The sequence below is a fragment of the Manduca sexta genome, chromosome 22, assembly GCF_014839805.1.
Source record: "Manduca sexta isolate Smith_Timp_Sample1 chromosome 22, JHU_Msex_v1.0, whole genome shotgun sequence".
NCBI lineage: Eukaryota > Metazoa > Arthropoda > Insecta > Lepidoptera > Sphingidae > Manduca > Manduca sexta.
Genome location: NC_051136.1, coordinates 11,210,378 through 11,229,706, shown reverse-complemented (window position 1 = coordinate 11,229,706; position 19,329 = coordinate 11,210,378). Strand labels below are relative to the sequence as shown.

Sequence of the window (19,329 nt, the reverse complement as noted above, 5' to 3'; positions counted from 1 at the left end):
TCGAAGCAAATGATTCAACAGTTTGCGGTTTAGTAGCTAAAAACGTGGAAATGGACGAGAATTCAGTGATATTATGAATAAAGTGGTTTGTTGCAAACGGAGAGAGCGTGCACGCACACGACATCACGCGAGCACAGAATTTCCAATGAAAAATGCCGCAAAAACACATTATTGATGCCGAAGTGTGCGCGAGAGATTCGATCAAGGAGCTGAATAATACAAAATACGGAAGTTTCCTATGATGTAATGTTTGAAAGTGAGCGGTGGCGTGCGCCGACTGTCAATGTCTAATCGAATAGTTCTTGTCGCCGATCCGTAGCGTTATCACTCGCTGTACCACAACAAATTAGTCACGTTCAAACTTTTAATGTGTAATGTTAACATTACATTGTCTATTGACGCTCATAAAGACGAAAGGTAAACCTGGAGACTGGAGTAAATGATACAAATTATTATATACTCTAATATAGGCTATTAATTTCATGCAATTTTTACACTAATTTTGAATCTTATTTATTACTCTAACGGACGTTAAATACTCTTAGCGTGGCCTTAGCAATGGTTAAATAACATAGCACCTTATTTCCATACATAAATAACTTAGATTTCATCAGTCAATTCATTTTAACACTAGCTTATTCAGTAATGTCAGTGCGTTAACCAGACGAACACAACTACGTAACACTTATATAACTGGTTCTGAAGTTAAACGACGACTCGCAACCCTTTTGCAGCGGAACCTCTTTAGAAACCTGTCGGTACTCGTTATACAACCATTAAGTTGTGTCAACGGTACTTGACTAGCAATAGCATCTTACCATCATCAAACTCTTCAAAATTATTTTGAACTTTAATGATAGTATTTACGAATGTAATATCTCATGTTTCATAGCTACTACTGGTGGACTCGACAGTTGTGGAATATTAATTAACTCAATGATAATCAGATTTATAAATGTTGTTCCGATAATACTGTCGTACTTATAGACAGAATATAGATTTTGCTTTAATACTTTACTCAGTGTTACTTACTACAACGATGAGAAACTTATTCTTACCCGCACAATGTGCATAACGATCTTCCACCTCGGCACGCCCTTGGCGAAGGCGCTCTTGACCGACAGTGGAATGCAGACGCCCATGATCCAGAGGAAGGCAGGGAACACCAAGTCCCCTGCCACCAAGCCGTTCCAGGTAGCGTGTTCCAACCACCAGTAACCACCAGCGCCGTCATTCACGAAGATCATGAAGACGATAGCGATTCTGACAAGAAAAATGTTCAATTAAAGGTCAAATATTAAAAAAATATTTATAAGCAATTCCAGGATAGGCTATTGTATGTTATATTAAATGTAGAATCCCTAGGCATTACATAATATCTATCTTTGTTGAGGACGATAAAAAAGAAAGCCATCGTTTGATAGTTCTTGTTTAGGAATAAGAGAGTTGCACACTAAAATGTATTTCACGCAGCAAACGTTTTGTACGTCCTGTATGGTGATAAGGCGTCATGCATCTTACATACACCTATCACTAATTCACATACCTAATAGTTTTATCTTTGTAAATATTGAGTGGCTTAAATTTTCTAGTGATGACATTCATAAATGCGACATAAAAATATTATACCCATATCATAATATTTTTAATATCGTCTTCGTTATAAACAAACTGTGTGTAATAGGACTTACCCTCTGAAGGTGTCTAGGGCTCGTAATCTCTGTTGGATCGCCAGCTCCTTGTCTCCGTACCGTAATTTGCCCGTCTTCCTCACTCGCGACATTATCAGTTTACCAATTCCGTACAACACCCATGCCGCAAGCAAAACGCCAAAAAGAACGAGTAGAGCTGCAACAACACAAACAAATAAATTATTACGCTTTTACTGTAAGTATAATTAAAACAATGCCGTAAGTTAATAGTGCCTTGAAATATTGTATGTCATAGTATTAGGTATATAAATAGTATGATTAGGTTAGGAACAATCTAAATGCATCAATTCTGTTAACCTTTGTATGTCTTGCGTTAATTCTTTTGTTGCGATCTCCATTCTCCACCCTGCAATATGCTTTGAACTTTTCAAATTTGGCGTCAAGCATGCAACTTGTGTGCCAGGGTCAATGGATAAATGCCAAATTTTAACTCTTAAACATATGTATTCAGATTACCGCAGCCTTTGCATAATGTAAGGACCATAAAAATATTTATCAGAGGTCAATTATGTGGATGTCATTGTAGCCTGTACAAGAATGTTAAGTAAATATAAAGTGCATCATTTCATATTTAAGTAAATTATTGTTCTCGAAGAAATTTAAACGCTCCGCATAATATTATGATTATATTGTTACGTAGGCACTTGAAGTACCCGATAACAGAATCCGAATCTATCCTATTCAAAATGTCTAGATAAAATAACTATATATCTCCCAATTCATCTCCAGTTCACCAGTGCGGCTTTAGATTTAGTTCCTTTAGTGTGTATGTTACGAAAATGAAGGGAATCTTGTTATATTTATTATTACTGGTCAGTTATGTATACAGTGCTCAAGTTAGGGTAGATCCATTAGTTTTAATAAGTAGCCAAGGATTAATCAGAGGTCATGCGGCGACCGATGGAGATTATTCAATATTTTTAGGTATACCTTATGCTCAAGTGGATGAAACCAACCCGTTCGGTGTGAGTATAATCATACTTTTTACTCCATTATCTTCAATAACAATGAAGTAGTGATACCAAAGGTCATCGACTTGAAAGTCGATCACACGAACCGTACTCAAAGTGTTTTTCTTGATAGAAAAGTGCATTGTCTTATTGAGAATATATACTATAACAATGTATAATAATGTAATCGTTGTTGTTTTATTATATCACTGAAGTTACTTACGCAATCATTGACCGTTAAATTAAAATGTTGTATTTATTCCAGCCTGCATTAGATCCCCCCCCTTTTCACGAAATAATCCATGATGCAGTGGACTCCGTCAAGTGCCCTCAAGCTTATTCTTCATCTATTGGAGAAACTATGTTGGACTGTTTACGATTAAATATTTACGTACCTAGCCAAGCCCATTCGAGAAATCCTTTACCCGTTCTGGTATGGATACATGGAGGAGACTTTGCCACGGGAAGTGCTGGTGATTACGGCGTACGGAACTTAGTAAGACATGGCGTTGTTGTGGTAACTATGAATTATCGTTTGGGGCCTTATGGTTTTATGTGCCTCAACATCCCATCAATGCCTGGTAACCAAGGTCTTAAAGACCAGTTCGATGCACTTCGCTGGATCAGGAAGAACATAGCTTCCTTTGGTGGTAATCCTTACAATGTCACGATAGCTGGTCAAGACGCAGGTGCTACTTCTGCTTTATTACATCTATATTCGGATTGGGATAAATTGTTCCACAAAGTTATAATTGAGAGTGGTACTCCACAAAGCGAAGGCATGTTTGTGAATGCAGATATTGATGCTGCGCTCAAGCTGGCAGAATACTTGGGTTTCAACACAAGCGATACTGAGGACGCACTACAGTTCCTTGGTAAATCATCACCTGACTTGGTAACAGGAGCAGCTGTGGATTTAGGCTTGCAGTTAAGACCATGTACGGAAAGATTTTTTAGTGGCATCAGCAACTTGGTGCAAGACAATCCATATTCAATGTCAAATAAGGGGAAAGTAGCAAATACCGCGATCTTAATCGGTAATACGAATAAAGAACTGAATTCGCTGAGTGGTGACTATTTTAATTCGGATCCATTTTACGTGAAGATTAGAAACAATTTTGATCTCGAAGAACATCAGTTTGTCCAAGCAGCAACGAATGTAAGACATTTTTACATCGGCGACCAGCCAATATCTCCTGAAGTTTCGTCAGAATTAGAAGATTTTGAAACTGATTTTGTGTATAACCATCCATCTCAGCGTGTTATTACTCGCTTATTAGAAGATAACGCAGGAGCAATCTATGAGTATCTATTTAGCTATATTAGCAATTCTGATGCGGACGGCGCGGGGCATTCATCTGAACTAAATTATTTATTTGAAGTTGGAGGGAATTTGCAAAGGACGAAGGAAGACCAGTTGATTGTGGATCGCATGACTACTTTGTGGACAAATTTCATTAAATTTGGGTAAGATATTATCTTTATTTAAATCTGCTGATTAAAAATAAAATTAACAGTATCAAAGTACAATATCAATTCTTTATTTGAGGTATAATAGACGTACCAAGCTCGATTTAATATTTACGCTTAATACGTACATATTTATTAGGCTACTACATAAAAGAAATAATTTAATCTATCTTTTTATTTACCAGAAATCCAACACCACGAACATCAGAACTAGTGCCAGTGGCTTGGAAACCAGTCACGGCATCCACAAGACCAACCATGATCATCGATACAAACCTCCGATTAGATAGTAGGGTAGACCAACAGAGAATGGCCTACTGGGACCTATTCTACACAATGTATGGAAGATACAACAACATCGCGCGAAGTGTTTGTACTATAGTTTAAAATATAAGAGAAAATTATGCAATTTTCGTGTATATAGGTGAAGAAATGTTTGTTGATAAAAGATAAACTGGCATTTTTATTCCATTTATCGTGTTATAATCTAATCATTGAGATTTACACTTCACCTTTAAGTTGCTACAAAAGAAGTTTAACAAAAAGTAGCGTCTATCTTATGCTTATGTAAGAATATATGGGTTAAAAATCTATCTATCATGATTCAAGAGATAAGATTTTTGGAAAATAAATTTAGTGATATTTTTTGTGGCACATGATTTTAAAAACTGTTTGTAGTTAATTCAACTCTATAAACAAAAGCAGTTAATCAATAACAATATTTATAAAGCTTATCAATCAGGCAGAATTGAACGCAGCAATTCAGTCACAGAGTATACATTGACATAACTGATTTTTAATGAGGCTTTGGTGATTTCGACACAGTGCGAACTAGCGAATGCATTGATCTTATCAGTACGGCCAATTACTACTAACTGTAGTATAGCTACTTGGACCTAGAGAAATTATAATTCAAGTTAGAGGAGGTTACTAGCTGGCATCCGAGTTACTACGTTTTTTTCACTCCGGATTTGACTGTTATTTAGTTAAATTTTTGTTGCTAATATCTTGTGATTGCCCGAGTTGCCAGTTGTACTGAGATGCCGCCTTTCGATAGGAGTGTCCTGTCAACTGTTCAGTCGTCAGTCAGTAGAAGTTGTCCTTTACTCAACAGTTCCATTAACAATAGGTGCGTAAGTGCCAAGAATTTAAAATATGTAACAATGCATATCTCACTTAATTATAACCCTAGCTTTCAACAAACTAAGTATATTGTACTGAATTTTATAATTCTATTGAGTTAGCAGTAAAAAACAGTTTTATTATTATTTTTATTAATTATACTCTACGTACAAAGAGTATTTTCTACCAGTCAATCGTTAGATGGTGCCTCTACACTAAAGTCTCTACGAAGTCTCTAGTCTCCACTACACAACAAGAGAATGTAGTTGACAAAACACATCAACTGCTTAGGAATTATCCCCAGTTTTTCAATATTCGTAAAGTTACAAGTATCTTTAGTATGTATATGTTGGCATAAGGCCCTAGTAGAGAAAAAAAATTTAATCTAATAATTCTAGAGGCGCGATCAAACAATAGCTTTGGCTATAAACATCTTACGTATTGTTTTTAAGACTATTTAAGGATATTTTTGTATAAAATCTAATGAGATCTATGATTTAATTACCGATACCATCTCTGTAACTTTATCTTCTAAAATGAACTCTATTTCGATGTCACTAAGCATACTTTTACCCCTTATAAATAACTAGGCACTCGGCTAGGCCCGCGTGAAAATATTTTACGCAGCCATCTATTTAAAAAGAATAATGATTAATAAATTCCACTATTTCTCATGGGAACAAATTGCCGAGATATCAAGTAACCTACCTGTGTTCAACTGTATTACTTTTTATTTTAAAAAACATCAAAACCTTTTCACAAACTTTCGCATTCATAATATTAGTGAGATTAGTTGTGGCGTTGGCCGAAATTATTTCGACCTTCATTAACACCAATAAACTATTTTTAGTCTACTGCTGACAAATAACGACTCGTACTTCCACATCGTGGGTGTGGACAATAGAACTCACCTAAAATAATTCAGACTCTGGCTGATATTTTAATATAAAAGTTTGTGTAAATATTTGCGTTTAGATATTTGGACAAATGTTATAAATAAACTCATAAATGATTTGTTTGAGATTTTAGAACACAGAATTAAAATTTGGGCCAGTTTAAGTCTTGATAAAGTTGATAGTAGATGTTTCCTTCCGGCAAAGGGTTTATGCGCTGATGAAATCATGAGGAAAAGGTTATCAAGAATATTCCACTAATATAAAAATGTCAGTTGCTGGAACAATTAACATTTTATACAGCGACTACGCGACGCCTATTAACTGTAATTTATCAACAAGATTTTTAAATATTCCAAAAACAACCTTTGGAAGTTTTTACAAGGAACATTTTAATGAATATGTAATTCTAAACAAGCAACAAAAAGACAAAATGCGGGTACTGGAAGGTCAAACAACACTAAATAGATTTAACTATTGTTGCCTTTGTAATTCCTTTTCTACAATTCGACCATGAGAATACTATAGAATTATTCTGTAGATTCATAGAACGTGCCTATGGGTTCGCCGATTCAATACCGGATTATGGGTCATTGGTCTTTCTCCAACGGATGATGCTCGTCAAGACATCCAATTGAACAATGGATTTGGCACAACAATCGCTCCACGCCCACCAAGTGTCAAACCACTTATCATTGCGATGCTGGTCTCGGGATGTATGCTTGTTTCCTTTGATACTAAAATGGCAGTTACGGTACGGCTAAAAAGGTTGTTAAACTCAGTTAAAAACGTACCGTTCGCTGACAAAAAAACATTAATTCCAACTCAAGAAAACATCAACAGCAATCGAAATGTTTTAAGTTGAAATATGATCAATTCATGTCCATGATAGACAGTTTTAGCATTTAACGGTAACAGTGGTATTTTTTATATCTTGCAAAAAACGATGGTAAAACAACGCTTGCGAAAATACATTTTGCACGTCTACGTACCAAATCTAGTATTTCTAACACTACTAAAATTGCACTCTAATGTTTGGAATTTGTATAATATCCACAAGCATTTGGACTGCATACAAATAAGAATTAAGAACGAAATCATGTACCAAGCATCAATACTTACTTATTACAATCACTTATTAGACATACTTCCTGTTTATTTAGTTCATTGTGTAATTATACGAGAGCGAAAGTGTAATAATGTTTTATATTACTTTAATCTTCGTATTAACGGGACAATGAACTCAACTAGAGCGTTATGCGGTAAGGACTTTCTTTATAAAAGTGCAAACAGAATGATCAAATTCGCTTGACAATACTTTCTCCCCGCCCAAAGTTACCGCTGGCATTAGTGACGCCAGATTTTCACAATTTTCTTTGCCTTCTGATGCGTGACCGCGAGATATCTTATCAATTTATTACTTAACTTCATGCGCTTCAAATTAATTTAGCTGACTTGTTGATCAGATAATTACAATTAACAAGTTAATGTTTGCGAATTAGAGCACGAGTGGTAATTAAATGTTTTTATTTGTGTAAATGTTTAAAGGTATCTGATCTAAATTGATTTCAAACGTAATTTACTAGTTGTATTTTTTATGCGGATTGCCTATCTATTTTTCGTGAATAATAATTTCCATTTACATCGGCAATGTCCTGTTATTGGTTAGTTATTAGTAATATCCTGTTCTTTCAAAAGGCATCCAATAATATGGATATAAAATCATTGACCGAATGTAATAAATCTTAGCAGAAATCCTTGCTTGACATTATATGCGATGATACTCACCTTGTCCGACGTTTTCGATATTATAATAAGTAGGCAAAGGAAAACTTAAGGACAGCCAGTATCCTTATTTGTATTCAACTTACATACAACTGGATATTACATTTATGATTACAATAACTTATATAATTAAGTAAAGTAATGCCTCGGCCCATACTTTAAAATTTTCTTAAAAAGTAAACCTTTCAGAAGTATTAGTACTTAACATATATATAAATAAACTGACCTATAGTGTTAAACTGAAAAAGTTTACCTTTGCTTCAAAAACATTGATGAAAACAATACCTTTGGCACCATGTTATGACCACACGTTTGTAACGTTCTCTAAATATTTACCACTTGTGTGGATGCATTCTGGTGTGAAAGTGAAACGCGATGACAAATACCAATGAACTATTCTAGAGGATTTTATCGTCGCATGTATTGCCACTATCACTCATTAACCGATATTGATCTGATAGATATTCCGAATTCGTGTCGAACTCATTTCAGTAGTTAAGTAAATTAACAATTGACCTATTTTCTCGGACATTAGATAATGATATGGTAGAAATGGCCGATCACAAAAATATGGACTAGGTTAATTTGTATAAAATAATGTCAGTTCAGTTATAAACTGTCTCATGGACACGGAACTTGTCTTTCGGGAGAAGTAATGGCATTCGTCCATCACGAGACCTGACGAGTTGAGAAACTTCACTTAATATCGTTTTTTTAAGGAACATAGTTTTCGGATAAGGAACTCCAGTTTCCATATATTATTTATTTCCCGGTATATCTTAGTGAAGAATAATGACAACACTTGTAACTGGGAACTGAGAGAAACAACCTGCGTCCTAAACAGAGTCTACCTTGAGAGTCCGACGATTTTTATTATTTCTTACATTTAGTATTGGAAACCGAAAAGTCATATTTTACAAAAGAGTAAAGAGTATTATAAGGCGATCAATCTTCAAAGATGATAAACATGACTGATGACCCATAATATCTACTGTTGAGAGATAACAATAAGTATTGATATAATTTTAAACTCTAAGATGCATTTTTTTAAAGACACACAAGCAAAGGGTTGGTTACCGAAAGCCACTTGAGTCACTCTAGACTTGGATGTTTTAGTTAATTTAATATAGATTGCAATCAATGTCTTTTTCAACAATTGGATACTACAACTTTTTGACATAATAGGCCGTGATACAAGCTTGACCTCGAAACTAATAGAATCATAATGAATACAAAATAGGTATTGTTGTCTTTCGAACAAATAGCTTTGATCGCAGCTGGACCTACTAACTAGTAAGCTAACAAATTTAATTCTCTCAACGAATATGTTCATGACTATGAATAAATATTTACTAAAGATGAGGACCATCTGGACCTTTTTGGGTTTGTTGTAGTTTTTTTATGTTATTGCCTCAAGTATACATGTCGGATAGGAGTGGTATTAAACTAAAACATATTTTAAAATAATTCTTGGTGTATATTTAAAGATGTGATAACTACTAACCAAGACAGAGTTAGGGCAAATTGCAAAACAAAATTCTACCTTATGTTTTTTTTTGAACTTGTACTTCTTTTGGCGCATTTTTTACGATGCGCGCGCACACCGTCCCGAAAAACCAACACCATGAAATTAGCTAGTCATTAGTTAATTAATAATTATTAAATAATATTATTATTAAACATGATTAAATAATAATATAATTATTTAATATGAAATAAGTGTACTAATAAATTAATAACAAATACAAATAATATTTTATTTTTAATTTTTAAAAGAAATCCTTTTTTTTTGTAGCAACATTAAAACAGTCGTATCACGTAAACATGACATTACGATTTGTTGATAAAACACAGATAATGTGATAGAAACTGGACAAGGACTTAGGATGTCTCGTTATTTGTGTGTCAAGGGTCTGATGCAGACATTTATGCCAATGGCACACTAAGATGCAAAACATACATACATACGTTTACTGCGTTGCCCGACATCTACAGAATGAACACTAATATAGGAAATAAAAGTAAAGTTTATTTATGGAACTACTCAATAAAAAATCTAATAGAAAGTCACGCTGTCTCAAAGGACGTAGTACTTTTTGTGGATTTAATTCTTAGAGAAGATTATCTCGCGGGAGGAGTTAGTTCATGATAAAGGCAAATGTTACAACGGGACAATATTTTTACAGTCCCCGTGGTGCAAATAACGCGTGGCAAGCAGTTGCGTTCCAGAATTATTGGTTCTTCGTGTTGTACAATCGGAAATTTATTACAGTTCAAATTATGCCCTTTAATTATACCAATGGCTAATTAAAATTTTAGTGTACTTATTTTATTTATTTATACACGAGTAAAAATTTATATAATCATAAAATTTAACTTATACCTAGTGATATGCAAAAAGTCATAAAATCTGCATGTAAGTAGGTAACAACAACCTTTGTAAAGCCAATAAAAGTGTAGAGACAACTTAATTTAACGATCACCACACGGTGGCGAAAACAATGCAATAAGTAAAAATAACTTACGCATATAAATATCGACGGGTTCTCTGACAGTTCGGATGTCACAGCCTTCCTCGGTGGCGTTCAGTCTGTACACCCCGAACTCTCCCATCTCAGGCCTGAGTTGGCACAGCAGACCTCTGTATTAAAAGTTAAAAACATGTTATATTTCAAAATTTCCTAAAAGAATAACTTCAGGTGACCTCTGTATTAAATATAAAAACATTTGTATTTTTAAATGTTTGAAGTAATAACTTGCACACGCATTTAAGAAGCTAATGTCTCATATCGCAACATATATTGTTAATTTTTAACTCGAACTATAATATGAAAATAATAACCGAAGTGGCAGCATACTTCATAGGCTAAAGAATCATAGGTTCGATTTCAAGGGCCTGAATTCTGATTTTCTTTACCACCATTGGCTAGTAATTAAGTACGGATTGGCAAAAACGAATTGATTTTAAAGCAGGTTTAATCAAGCACACTACTAACCAATTAATTTGTATAATGTAAAATATGGTATCCAGAGTTCAGAGTCAATAAGAGATGACGATGAGAATTGAACTTAGGCTTAGATGACCCTTTTTTTCGCGGGGAAGAAATGCGTAATCGCTATCATCTCCTGGGGGGGGGGGGGTGAGTAGAACGGTTATGTTGGTTTCACCGGTCTTACGGCTCGAAGTCGACACTCGGGAGTATTGCATCATCCGAGTGAGCGTTGGACCGAGTCCCTACCCCAGTATATACTCTACACCAACATACCAACTAAAACCCACGGTGCCCTTCTTCGGCCCATATGAGACGACCTCAGAGTATCTTGTTGCACTGAGATAGCTACGCGGAACCGTTCCTGTGACTTAGATGACCCTGTGGAGTTCACGCCTAGCCTTATTGTTTTTTAGGAACCTACTTAGCGTCTGCAGCAACGGCATATTTGTCGGTGATTTCGGAATAAACCCGCCACGTTGACCGCCGCGCTGTGTTGATCACCCACGAGGACTCCGTCCCCGCTGACAAATTGTGTTGCAGCTCGAACGGGCACTGGAATAAATATATACATTACATAAAACAGCAATAACATTTAATTATATTTAAATAAGAATTTCAGCAGTTATAATAGCATTTTCTTTGAGATCCCCTAGAGTTCTTGACATTAGACAGGCCGTTTGTAAAAATAAACCAATAATATCTATAGCATGTCTTAAAAGTTGATACAACTTTCGGTATTTGCCTGATCTTTGAAGAATACAAGGCGTATCTATGTGTGTGTGTGTTTGTGTGTGTCCATGCTTAAAAAGATTATGTTGCGGTGTATAGTAATAAGATAATAAAAGAATAAGAAAAATAAAATAATTTCCTGCTCAAAAGGAAACAAATGAAATAATGTTACTCGGTAAGTCGTAACGACCATTATGAAATGATATGCAAAACATTAGCATCAAGTTACGTATGTAAATAGAAAGTGCACAATTTGCGGTTCGCCATAACATTAAACGTAAACTATAGATTATTACTGTTTAAATACGATTACGTAAGTCTTGGATGACTTCAGTATTAGGAACATAGTATTTTACTTTACTCACACCATCACGCATTTTATCCCCGAAGGGGTATGCAGAGGTGCAACCAGGGCACCCACTTTTCGCCAAGTGTGTTCCGTCCCATGATGTGATAGGGGGCGAGCCTATCGCCATATCGGGCACAAATTCCAGACTCCGGGCTGATACTGAGCAGAAAAACTCAATTATCACTTTGCCCGACCTGGGATTCGAACCCAGGACCTCAGAGCGCTGCCGTACCGCGCATGCAGTACAACTACGCCACCGAGGCAGTATTTTACTTTAAGGTGGTAGCTCAAGGTCCATTTTCATACATTTTGTTTCGGCTTTAATCTGGGTAACTAAACAAGTATTGGCAAGTAAAGAATTTAAATTCACGTCTAGTTAGTGATTAGTTCTCGCAGTTGAAAGAAAAATGTAAAAATAATTAATAATCATGGATATTTCTGCCTTTAAAATTTCGTCATATTAAATTTTAAAGGCCGAAATATCCATGATTATTAATTATTTCTACGTTTTTCTTTCAACTGCGAGAACTAATCACTAACTAGACGTGAATTTAAATTCTTTACTTGCCAATACTTGTTTAGTTACCCAGATTAAAGCCGAAACAAAATGTATGAAAATGGACCTTGAGCTACCACCTTAATGTCGTAATTATTACTATGTTCGAAATATATAATATATTATTGCGGCTTTAGTAAAAGAACCTTTTATATTTAGAAAACAGAGCCGAGAATATATTCTTGCAAAGTATTTGAATGTAAACTATTCTTTATAAATATAACCCATTAATTACGGTTTACGTATGGTTAAAATATAACATAAATACTAAGCTTGTTATTTGAAAAGTTATTACTTAAGTCAAATATATTATATTTACTTAGTTCAATTTATATCACATGGCATAACTATATTAAAACCAGTGACTGTTCCGAATAAATTTTTGACATAATTACTTTAATTAATAACCGTCATATCTAGCCTATTACATAAAGTACTCTAACCACATTAAAATTAACGTAAAAGTACATAATAATTACTTACACAACTCAAAGTGTGTAGCATAGATACATTAAACATTAATATGAAGTAATTTCCTTTTAGCTAATGGATGCTTTTATCAATTTATTAAATTATCTTTAAAATATTCTTCATCTTTTAACTTTAAGAATTATTTTAAAACGAAACTATAAAACAAAAATGTAGCTCTAACCTAAAATAAATTTTGTAAAACAGAATATTAGAATTTACAACTATTCTTCTTCACCTACTTACTCTCTTCCTATGCCAATATATCCTGCGCAAAACACTTTCAAGAATTTCTTCTAAGCCTAGTTTTTAAGATCAGACGATTGCCTGGACTAAACCCCTCTCGAGGTCCCAGTGCCGAGCAACTCATATAAAAAAAAACAATATAAAGTTTTGCCTAAATCTCTCCTAGCAACATTTCGGCCACGGGACCTATTTCATCAGAGATCAGCCAGGTACAAAAATGTACGTGATACATAGGTCTCTCTGTTTTTCACTCTTATAGTCCGTTGATATGACAATTAGATATGACCGGATAGCGGTTTCCAAGGCACTGGGGTATCACATCGCGGATTTCCTGAGTCCCAGCTGCAAGTGAGTAATGTTTAAGATGGAAAAACCTAACCACAATTTTTTGACCCGACCCAAGATCTCAGCACAGTACTTCACCATTTAACTAAGCCACCGAGGCAGTCAATATACATCTGGACAAAGACACGACACCGATGACCACCTCAACTAAAAGTAATAAATAATAAGTACGAATGGACGTAGATTGGAGTAATCCGATGAAGGTTGATTAATTGAGAAAGATAAGGTAAGATTACCTTAATACAGCAAAACAATGCCTGTAGAAAATTACTTAAGCATTAATTTAATTATAGTATTATTCTATATATAGTACCTCTTATTACCAGGAAATATTAATATAATCGATACTATTTCATAAAGCCTATTTACTTTTTCAATGGGTCGGAAAATTGCAATAGATTTACGACACCCGCCATTATATTTCATACTTTCAGTAATATCCGACTTACCTAGCAATTTGTAAATAAGGAAATATCGGCGTGAAGCCAAGCCTGTTTAGACAGTCTTATTTACAATTTCGAAGTGACTATCGCATAAATTATAAAAAAGTGTGTGCAATTGACATACAGTAGAAGTGAAACTTCTGAAAATAGCCCACGAGAGATTGAGGTGGATATAGAGTATCAAGAGTATTTGAATAAATGTAAAGTTTATTATTTTTGCATAATACTAAAATGTACTTGCAAAATTCATTTATTAGTGAAATTAAAATATTCATATAAATATAAATACGCAAACAATACAACACGCTTGCTTTATACTAGAGCTTTGTAATACGCAGGCTTAAACACATGTATTAAACACATACTAACAAAAGAATAAAAGTATGCAAAATTTTACATGCAGGCTGGTTAAACGCTGTTCCTTTCGTTTCATCGAGTTTCAAATCACATCGATTCTAAAGAAGTTTTAATTCAAAAACATGTACGATATTGACTTTAGATCATATGGCAAAGGTTTTCGACGATTTACAATCGTGTTAAAAGCATAGTCTTATGCTCATATCCGCCATTAATCAACATCACATTAGCATCACAACATATAATTTATTAGACTGAGTTAAGTGAAACTCAGTTCGAGTTCTGCACTCTATACCTTCTATTTACTCTCTATTTTGTAGGAATGTTTCCGCGTATTTGAGATTCTGTCATATTAATCATCCTCGTGGAATATTTGTATGATATTTGCAATAGAAGTTGAGAAATAGATATTCAGGAATACACTAATTTTAGGTCTACTTCTCTGCATGTAATTATAACATACCTTTGATTTAAACATTATATTAGACTATTGACGTATATTCTATAGACATGAACGTCCATATAAACTATTTGTTCAAAATCTGGAGTTAGAACTAAAGTTCGTTACAACGCTAAAATATCAATGGTCGTCTAACCAAACTTTAAACATTCAGTGCTAAAGCCACATATAGCCATTATAAGTAAAATAGCAACCAATACCGGATTGCAGTACACTTCAGTTGAAAACAGTGAATGTTCGGAACGCCAGATCTAGTTTGTAGTACATATATATCGATGTATTAGACCTTTTTTAAGCAGTAGTCCGTTTAGATATGAATCTCATAACCATCGTTATGTCATTTTCGAGCTCTACGAGCAGAGTACAAGTAAAATTCTTCTGTTTGGAGAAAGATGTAGCGTTTGTCAACCTTAGTATTTTGTTTTTAGAGACATAAATGAATTGTAGTTTGTCTAGCACCATTACTATATATTCTGATTGAAATTAATAGCGTTTGCATACAACGTAATATCATACGAAAGACGCTCATTTTACCACTTAATTAATAATAATAATAAATAATAATAATAAGTTTTTTTATTAAAAAGTACATAATGTGTTTTACAGTTAAAAAAAAAACAGTGGTATAACAAAACAAATTTCTAAAAACAAAAATAAAGTATTTACCAGTGGTACCCAAACTAGGCCGTGCCTGTACCTTGGGATACCATTACAAATTAAATATCGTATCATTTGTAATTGCTTGATGAGCATTCATCAAAATTAAGAAAATAAAACTATTGACAAGATAACTTAGAAAATTAAATTAAATACGTTCTTAACATATGAGATCTAATTTTAGACCTATGCATAGGTCATAACATAGCTGTGTTACCTAAATCCAACCTTACGTAATTACTTTAATCTAAACATGTATGACAACAAAGGTAAAACATAATTATAATTTGAGGGAACTTAACAAGTAGCTAATCAGTTCAAGCCCTTATACCTACTTACTATCAGTGATTCTGTTTCATCATAATCGAGATTAGCAAGCCAACTAATAATTATCTTTTTTGATTTAATTAGGCCACAGTTCTTAATGTTGCAGTGTTTTGATATATTGTTGTAAATAGACAAATGTGAGTAGTACGGAAATCTTTTGCGAAACTGGAATTAGTAGAAGGGAGATCTAACCTATAAACTCTCCTGGACAGTAAATTATCATAATTTTCGGAATTAATAATAGTTTTGTGGGTAGAGAGACACGCTTTGAGAATGTATAGTTGACGAACTCTGAGAAGCTTTAATTCACTGTATAAAGCATCAGTGGGGTACCTATAAGGTTTAAAGAGCATTACTTTTAAAACGGTACGTTGCGCTCTTTCAATGAGTAGCATGTGTGATTTGGCTGCACTACCCCATACGCCAATGCAATATCCGATTAGTGACTGACAAAGAGCGTAATAAATAAGTTTAAGGGTGTCTACTCCGACTGATCTCCGTAACAGCTTTATAATCCCAATAACTTTGCGAACTCTATCCGATAAGGTCGTAATATGATTCTCAAAGTTCAAATGCTCATCCAAGATCAGACCCAAGTATTTTAAGGTCCTGGTTCGCTCCATTGAAATACAGTCACAGTGAAATGGGTCGGAGTAGTCGCATGTGTGGATTTTGCAATATGATAAGTCCGGGGGCCGTGTTCTGGCTGTTTTGTGGAAGCATATGTATTTTGTCTTATTACTATTGAGAGTAAGAAGATTATACTGTAACCATTTTGATATATGGTGCATGCCCTTTTCAGCAGCAATTCGTGCGCTATCCCAGTCTTCACCATGAAAAATTATGACTGTGTCATCCGCGTAACAAACTATGTCAGCGGATATTAGGTTAAGATCATGAATATCGTTCATGTAAATAATGAATAGCAAGGGACCGAGTATGCTGCCTTGGGGGACGCCGAATGTAGTGGGTAGAATAGAGCTAGTAAGCTTATTTAGTTTTACAAGTTGCTTTCTATGGGAGAGGTAACTGCAAAACCAGTCCAGAGCAATCCCTCGAATCCCCATCCTTTCTAATTTACGCAATAAGATAGAAATTGATACTGTATCGAACGCCTTAGCGAGGTCCAGGAAGACACCGTAGCAAAAGCGGCCGTTGTCCAGATGTGACGCTATGGAATTAATTAACATTTCTGCAGCATCTTCTGTGGACTTTCCTCTTCGAAAACCAAATTGATTATTTGCTAGCAGTCCATTATCTTCTAGGAATTGCGACAGACGTTTGTTGGTTATTTTTTTCTAATAGTTTTGAAAATACACTAAGAAGTGAAATTGGACGATAGCTACTGGGCGCATCTTTGGGTCCTTCTTTGTGAATCGGCGTTACAGCTGCAATTTTCCAAACTTCAGGGAAGCATCCTGTGCTGAAGCTCAAGTTGAAGATATGAGTAAGTGGAATGATTATGTACGCTCTAACTGCTTTTATCAATGTATTTGAAAAACCATCTAAACCAGGAGCACTATTGTTTTTTAAATTACGTATTAAAGCGTCAACCTCATCGTGATCAGTCGGGGAAAGATATAAGGAGTTTGATGGACCATTTGCGGTGTTCAGTTTAGAAGATAAACTGCCTTCGGATTCATTAATATCTCTGAGTATTTTATTTGCCAATTCTTGCCCGATAGAGACAAAAATTTGTTAAATTCATTGAGCGGCGCAGTAGGGTTCTCTAATTTTGTGAGCAGTCCAGAAGGCAAGTTACTTTTCTGTTTTAAGTTACAAATTTTACTGAGAGTATTCCATAGAGCCTTAGTATTATGACGGTTTTTATTTACTTCTTTTCTTTCATACTCGCATTTTAATCTTCTTAGTAAGTCGTTACAATAATTCCTGTATCTAGAATATGAAGTTGTGATGATTTCATTATTTGGATTCTTTCGAGCTTGCATGTGTAGATAGTCTCTATGTCTTATACAACGCAGAAGACCTGCAGTAATCCACGGTTCAATATTGTATTTTAGTTTGCTTATTTTTATTTCTTTAGTATTTTTTTGAACTATCTCTGAAAAAGTATCTAAAAAGAGATTTGCCGCCTCGTTAACGTCTGTCGATTCAAGGACCGAGGTCCACTCGATTGCTTTCAGGTCGATGCAAACCATCTCGAAGTCTGTTACAAATTTAAGTCTGGAAGGTTTAGACTTGTGTTTTTGGGTTGACAGACTCATAATGACTATTTTATGATCCGTTATATCTGTATCGCATATCACGCTTTGCGCTGAATATGTTGATTTCAGGAAAATATGATCTAAGCATGCGTCAAGCCTAGTAGGAAGAGTGACAGCCGGAATCAGACCATGCTCAGCAGTTCTGCATAGGTACTCTGAGGAATTCAGTGAAAGACTATCTCTAGATATGTCTATATTGATATCGCCCGCAAAAACTAAATTAGGATAAGTTTTTAAAGATTCAAGAATATTGTCCAGAGAATTAATAAAATCGTTAGTATTTTTAAAAGAGGGGGACCGGTAAATCCCCAGGATTGCTACAAATTTTGGGATCTCTATACTGAGGCAACATGCATCAGTAATATAGGGTTCCGAAACATTTGCATCCCAGCAATCTCTTACATAGACAACTACACCTCCATTTTGATTTATGTTATGTTTTGTGAAAAAAAAGTTATAACCAGGGATACAATTAATGACTGTAGTAGAATCAAGCCAACATTCCGTTAGTACAATAACATCACAATTAATGTTAAGACGATAAAGTGCGATAAGAAAATTGTTGAAATTTTTATGAATACTTCTGATATTGAAGGTAAGTATCTTAAAATTGTAGTGTTTTGTAAGAATGCCCTTACAGTCTTCTAACGCATTCACATTTTGGCAATTAATGTGAAAAGAATTGTCTAAATGTGTGTGTAAGTCTATGGTATCCATGATTTGTAATTTATGTGTATTATAAAAGAGCAGGACATAACAGAGTTAAAGGAGTTTAAAAATAAAATAACAGAGAGCCCAGAGAATAAGTAAGAATAAGTAAGTCCATACCGAAAGTAAGAATTAGCTTTTGTGCTATAATCGATGGATGAAGAATATTGTGTTTAGTTAAGTTATTTATCAAAATTTTATAAGAATTAATTATGAACTGAGATAATAAAGAGGATAAAAATAAATTGAAACAATGTAACTTATCGCCCTCTAGTATAACTAAGTATCCGTTATAACCTAAATAACAAAGCATCGCAAAATGAGATCTGAAATTGCTAACTTGAGTAACAATAAATAAATGCTTTAATTTTAAGTTAATAACATAGCGCACGATATTAAAATATTCAGAGAATTTGTAAAAATAATTATACCCGTACCGAACCAAGTGTAAATTGTAAAATAATAATAAGAGATAGCATAGCAAGAATCACTGCAACATGTTAACCTATCAATTATAATAAATAAAAGTTTCCG

The 19,329-nt window shown here is 34.4% G+C and overlaps 2 protein-coding genes across 3 annotated transcripts in view; one reads left to right on the top strand and one right to left on the bottom strand.

Moving 5' to 3' along the window:
- LOC115442167 (heparan-alpha-glucosaminide N-acetyltransferase) overlaps positions 1–19,329 on the bottom strand; it is a 29,514-nt gene that overhangs the window by 5,369 nt on the left and 4,816 nt on the right. Inside the window, exons 1-5 of one of the 2 annotated variants that reach the window (XM_037441557.1) lie at positions 13,697–13,715; positions 11,347–11,477; positions 10,458–10,573; positions 1,692–1,848; positions 1,059–1,263 (exon numbers count right to left, since the gene is read on the bottom strand). In XM_037441557.1, coding sequence (XP_037297454.1) covers positions 1,059–1,263; positions 1,692–1,848; positions 10,458–10,573; positions 11,347–11,477; positions 13,697–13,699 — 612 coding nt within the window. In that variant the 5' untranslated portion in view covers positions 13,700–13,715. Of the gene's footprint in view, positions 1–1,058; positions 1,264–1,691; positions 1,849–10,457; positions 10,574–11,346; positions 11,478–13,696; positions 13,716–19,329 lie in introns of those variants that run through there. The other variant, XM_030167156.2, reaches the window with a different exon arrangement.
- LOC115442168 (juvenile hormone esterase) lies at positions 2,429–4,586 on the top strand. Its single transcript, XM_030167158.2, has 3 exons — positions 2,429–2,677; positions 2,928–4,129; positions 4,318–4,586. The coding sequence occupies exons 1-3, from the start codon at positions 2,492–2,494 to the stop codon at positions 4,517–4,519; spliced, it is 1,590 nt and encodes a 529-aa protein (XP_030023018.1). The 5' UTR covers positions 2,429–2,491; the 3' UTR covers positions 4,520–4,586.

Bases quoted from the DNA above. Each gene is read 5' to 3' on its own strand.
- LOC115442168 (XM_030167158.2), top strand. From the start codon at position 2,492: ATGAAGGGAATCTTGTTATATTTATTATTACTGGTCAGTTATGTATAC. The intron at 2,678-2,927 runs GTGAGTATAATC...TATTTATTCCAG, and splicing joins ATGAAACCAACCCGTTCGGT to CCTGCATTAGATCCCCCCCC. The intron at 4,130-4,317 runs GTAAGATATTAT...TTTATTTACCAG, and splicing joins ACAAATTTCATTAAATTTGG to AAATCCAACACCACGAACAT.